Below are 4,552 nucleotides of genomic sequence, written 5' to 3'. Positions count from 1 at the left end.
TATATTTAAAAATTTAAGCATTTATTACATTATCTAATAGAAATTGTTTGGAATCATAAAAATTAATTAGTTGTGACTAGAAATTCAGCTTTTTAAATTTGATGATTATAACTTTGTTTAAAATAATTAAGTCGAGATATAGGGTCCGTTTGGGGCAGCTTGCTTATCTTGAAATGCGGCCCGCAGGTCCACTGCGGGGTTCGACCCGTGGCCTGCGTTTTTCGAATAAGCGGTCAAAATGTGCAAACCAAACGTTACTACGAATTTTTCAAAAATGTCTTCGCACTTATAAACTGACACAAACAGGCCCATAGTTTTAGAGATTTCAACATTTCGTAATTCTTATATCTTTAAGTACCTGTGCATTAGCTCCCCTCGTAAATATACTCCACGAGAGAAGAGAGAGAGAGAGAGAGAGAGAGAGATAGATGGCAACGCTTAGGGTACCTTCTCCGGTTCCTTCTCCAGTTGAAGACGCTGAGCAGCTCAGGAAGGCCTGCCAAGGTTCATCAAACATCTCCTCCTATATTTTTCACACACAAAATATACATATATAAGAGATGGATTTCTTATGAGGATAATTATAATTCTCATCTTTTTATGACTAAATTTTGTTTTTTTAACTTGCTTTTCTGCTTAGTTATGCATATCATTCAGGTCTAGTCTTTTTTCTTTTTTCTGATGAGTTTCTGCAGTCGTGCTTTTCCATGCCATGGATATATTCATCAAAGTGCCCAGAAAACTCTCTCTCTCTCTATCTCTTACATATATATATATATAATATTTTTACCGATGGTAAAAAGTTCTATTTTTGCCTTTTTCAAGAGGCTACACATTTTAACGCATGGAAACACGAGAAATTTGCATACATTAGAGAGGTTATTCAGAGGGTATTGGGGGGTTATAACCGTGTTATATCCCCTGCAACTTATCTGTACTTTCTTGTAAGTTCTGCACTTATGTTTTCATATATTTGTAGGTTACATGCAGGTTACAGGGGATATAACCCCTCAATACCCTCTGAATAACCTCTCTGACGTACGCGCCTTACATACGCAAAATTTTCTCCATGAAAACAGCCGGGACACCTAATTTCTTCTGCTGTTGCTTTAACATAGACTTGAATATTGGCACCATAAAAAAAATATACAGATACATCTAAAATATAGAAAAAATTGTTAGAGATGTTGGAATTATAGTATTTTTTTTAATTGATTTGAACAATGTTTACGTTATTATATATAATCCACGATCAAATACGAACAACATATTTTTTTGATAGAGCTATAAACAAATTTTCATACAATATAGTCTAGAACTTATCCATGATCTGGATTTACCTCTATTTATTATAGGATGGGGCACCGATGAGAAGAAAGTCATTAACATACTAGGACATAGAGATGCAGCTCATAGGCAACAAATCCAGCAGTCTTATGAAGAACTCTATAAAGAGAAGCTCTCAAAGAGACTTGAATCTGAACTCAAGGGGCATTTTGAGGTATTATATATGCACACACTATTAATTAGCTCCTTTTTCAATAATTTATTGAGCTATGCATATATTAAAAAAGAGAGTTTACCATTTAAATCCTATGTATTTACATATCTAACAATAAAACTCTATTTTTTTATATTTATGCCACTAATATATTTAAAATCATATAAAAGTACGGCTAAAAAGTAAAAGACACATTTTTTATAAAGACACATTTTTTTATGTATATACACATAAGGGCGTAAACAAGCCGAACACGAGCGAGCCCAGACTCAGCTTGTGTTCTGCTCGTTTATATTTAGAGCTCAGAGCTCAAAAAGTGTGTTAGAGCTCAAAAAGTGTGTTTGTGTTCTACTATTTTGCTTAGCGAGCCGAACATGAGTTGTTCACGAATAAATAGTCAGTTTGATAACCCTAATCACGTAGTCATAAGATGTAAAGGGTTGGGGCAATATTTAAAAATTATTTTTTATATTAAAACATCATTTAAATTTTATTTAATACTTCTTATTCTATTTTTTTAATTAATACTTTTAATTAATTATGAATCTTTGTAGCTTTATAATCAATTAAATTGTTTAAAAATACTACTAATCAATATATATATATATATATGATGAGTAGTATTTCGAGTCAAAATGAATTGAACACGAACGAACAATTCTTTTTTCATTTTCGGCTCGTTAACTTAGCGAACGAGCCGAACACGAGCTGTTCGAGAACAACGAGCCATTTTGACAGCCCTATGTATCTTATATACACACACATACATGCAAAAAATTAAAGTTTATATGTAAGATATGTAAATACATGAGAATTAAGTGGTATAATGTAAATCTTCCTACTTTTTATCATGAAATTATTCATTTTTTGCTGCAGAAAGCAGTGTACCGTTGGATGTTCAGTCCTCTGGATAGAGAAGCAGTCCTAGCTAAAATTGCTTTGACAAAAGGATTAGATTATAGAGTGATCATAGAAACCTCTTGCATAAATTCAACAAACCATTTTTTAGCAGTGAAACAAACCTATCAGAATCATTACAAACATTCCTTGGAGGAAGATGTTGCCTCCAACAGCCATGGAGATTTGAGAAAGGCATGATATAATAGTGCAAAATATTGTTTTTTTTTTAAATAATTTGTTTAATGTCCACAAATAATATCATGAATTTATTTTGCAGCTTTTGGTTGGTTTGGTGGGCACATATAGATATGAAGGCGATGAAGTTGATGTTCGACTAGCGCATTCTGAAGCAGACATTCTTCATGATGCCATCAATAAGAAATCATTCAATCATGATGAGGTTATAAGAATCGTGACAACAAGGAGCAAAGCGCAACTAAATGCAACTTTCAACAAGTACAAAGATGAGCATGGAGTTTCAATCCTAAAGGTATTAAACTATATTTATATATGATGTTAAGGGTTTGTTTGTGACAGTCTATTTAGTGCAGTGACATTTTGAAAACGCAGTTGGCCTGTTTGGGTAAACTGCGTTTTGGCAGCTCATGCGTTTTAAAAAGCTGAAAACAGCGTTTTCACACTGCACCACCTATCTAGGTGCGGTGCGGTGCGGTGACAGTTTTCTGTCAGCGGTCTGACTTTTCCAAAAAAATAAAAGTTTGTAATAGCAGTCGCACCTAACTTATCAACAGATTATTCAATAAGTTGCAGCTGCCCCAAACAGATCCTAAAACTTTCATCTATATTTATCAATCACTAATTTTCTTGTGATAAATATGTATTTAGGACTTAAAAACAGAGAATCAAGATGATCTAGCTTCAGCACTTCGAACCGCGATTCGGTGCATCATTTCTCCTCACAAGTACTATGAGAAGGTATTGACCAAAACCTTTTTTATTAAAGTTATTAGAATTATTGTGTTATCATATCAATATTATGATATATGTTCGATATTTATAATAGTAATATATAATTTAGTTTTCTTTGGACAATATAGCCATGTTAGAAGTTCTTAAGTCAGTTTGTGATGAAATTAAAATGAGCCACTTGCAGCTGCTAAGAACGGTGCTGAACAAATCAGAGACGGATGAAGATACACTGACTCGAGTGATTGTGACACGTGCGGAGAAAGACTTGAAAGAGATCATGGATTTATTTGAAAATAGGACCAATGTAAGTCTGGAACAAGCCATAACCAAGCACATTCATGGGCACTACAAGCACTTTCTCTTGGCATTAGTTGGAAAATGATTTGGAATTATGGAATATAGTTGAAGAGCTATGTAGTTTTTCTGGCTATGTCGATGGGGAGGTCTGTTGAGTTTTCTATTTAAGCTTGCTGTTAGTTCAAGTTTTTGCTTGTGAGCAGTGCTGTCATGGTTGTAATAAGGAAAAGCTTTTGCGTGGTCGGTAAAAGCTAGAATTTCTGAAATGAAACTTTAATTTATGATTTTGTTGAAAGAACTGCAGTCCTTGTATATTTGTTTTAATTTGAGATTAATTTTTTGGTTTAGGAGAATTACCGATTTGTGGCCTTCTATGGAATTGGCTGAAGTAATTTAATGCAAACGTGTGTGTGTGTGTGTGTGTGTGTGTGTGTGTGTGTGTGTGTGTGTGTGTGTGTGTGTGTGTGTGTGTGTGTGTGTGTGTGTGTGTGTGTGTGTGTGTGTGTGTGTGTGTGTGTGTGTGTGTGTGTGTGTGTGTGTGTGTGTGTGTGAGTGTGTGTGTGTGTGTGTATTGGATGGAAATTTGTCCGCTAAACCATGCCCAAGGAATGGAGCATGAGACCGATAGAAAAAGAACGAGGAAGGGACAAAGAGAGAGAGAGAGAGGGAGAGGAAGAGGAAGACGTGGCCCCTTGAGGGCAAATCGGGGTGTTTTGGCTGTGACTTTCAAAATGCTCGGTTTCTAATTTAATTTTTATATCTTCTCTTTTGTCACAGTTATGAACGCAAGTATACGTATCACTCAAGTAATACGGGACTCTAGTGGAGTCCTGACTATCGATCCCATAGGGAATACAACGGAACTTTAAAATACAAACTGTAGTGCAACAAGCCAATATCCAATTCACAATGCGCATACTGAAA

General features: G+C 34.8%; 1 protein-coding gene across 1 annotated transcript; it reads left to right on the top strand.

The window, feature by feature from the left end:
* The first annotated feature begins 355 nt into the window (after positions 1-355).
* LOC110029068 (annexin-like protein RJ4) lies at positions 356-3,919 on the top strand. Its single transcript, XM_020731184.1, has 6 exons — positions 356-504; positions 1,356-1,501; positions 2,378-2,593; positions 2,679-2,891; positions 3,248-3,337; positions 3,516-3,919. The coding sequence occupies exons 1-6, from the start codon at positions 429-431 to the stop codon at positions 3,711-3,713; spliced, it is 939 nt and encodes a 312-aa protein (XP_020586843.1). The 5' UTR covers positions 356-428; the 3' UTR covers positions 3,714-3,919.
* Positions 3,920-4,552: the final 633 nt, after the last annotated feature.

The sequence above is a fragment of the Phalaenopsis equestris genome, unplaced genomic scaffold (assembly GCF_001263595.1).
Source record: "Phalaenopsis equestris unplaced genomic scaffold, ASM126359v1 Scaffold000545, whole genome shotgun sequence".
NCBI classification, from domain to species: Eukaryota; Viridiplantae; Streptophyta; class Magnoliopsida; order Asparagales; family Orchidaceae; genus Phalaenopsis; species Phalaenopsis equestris.
This window is presented reverse-complemented; position numbering and strand designations above follow the sequence as displayed.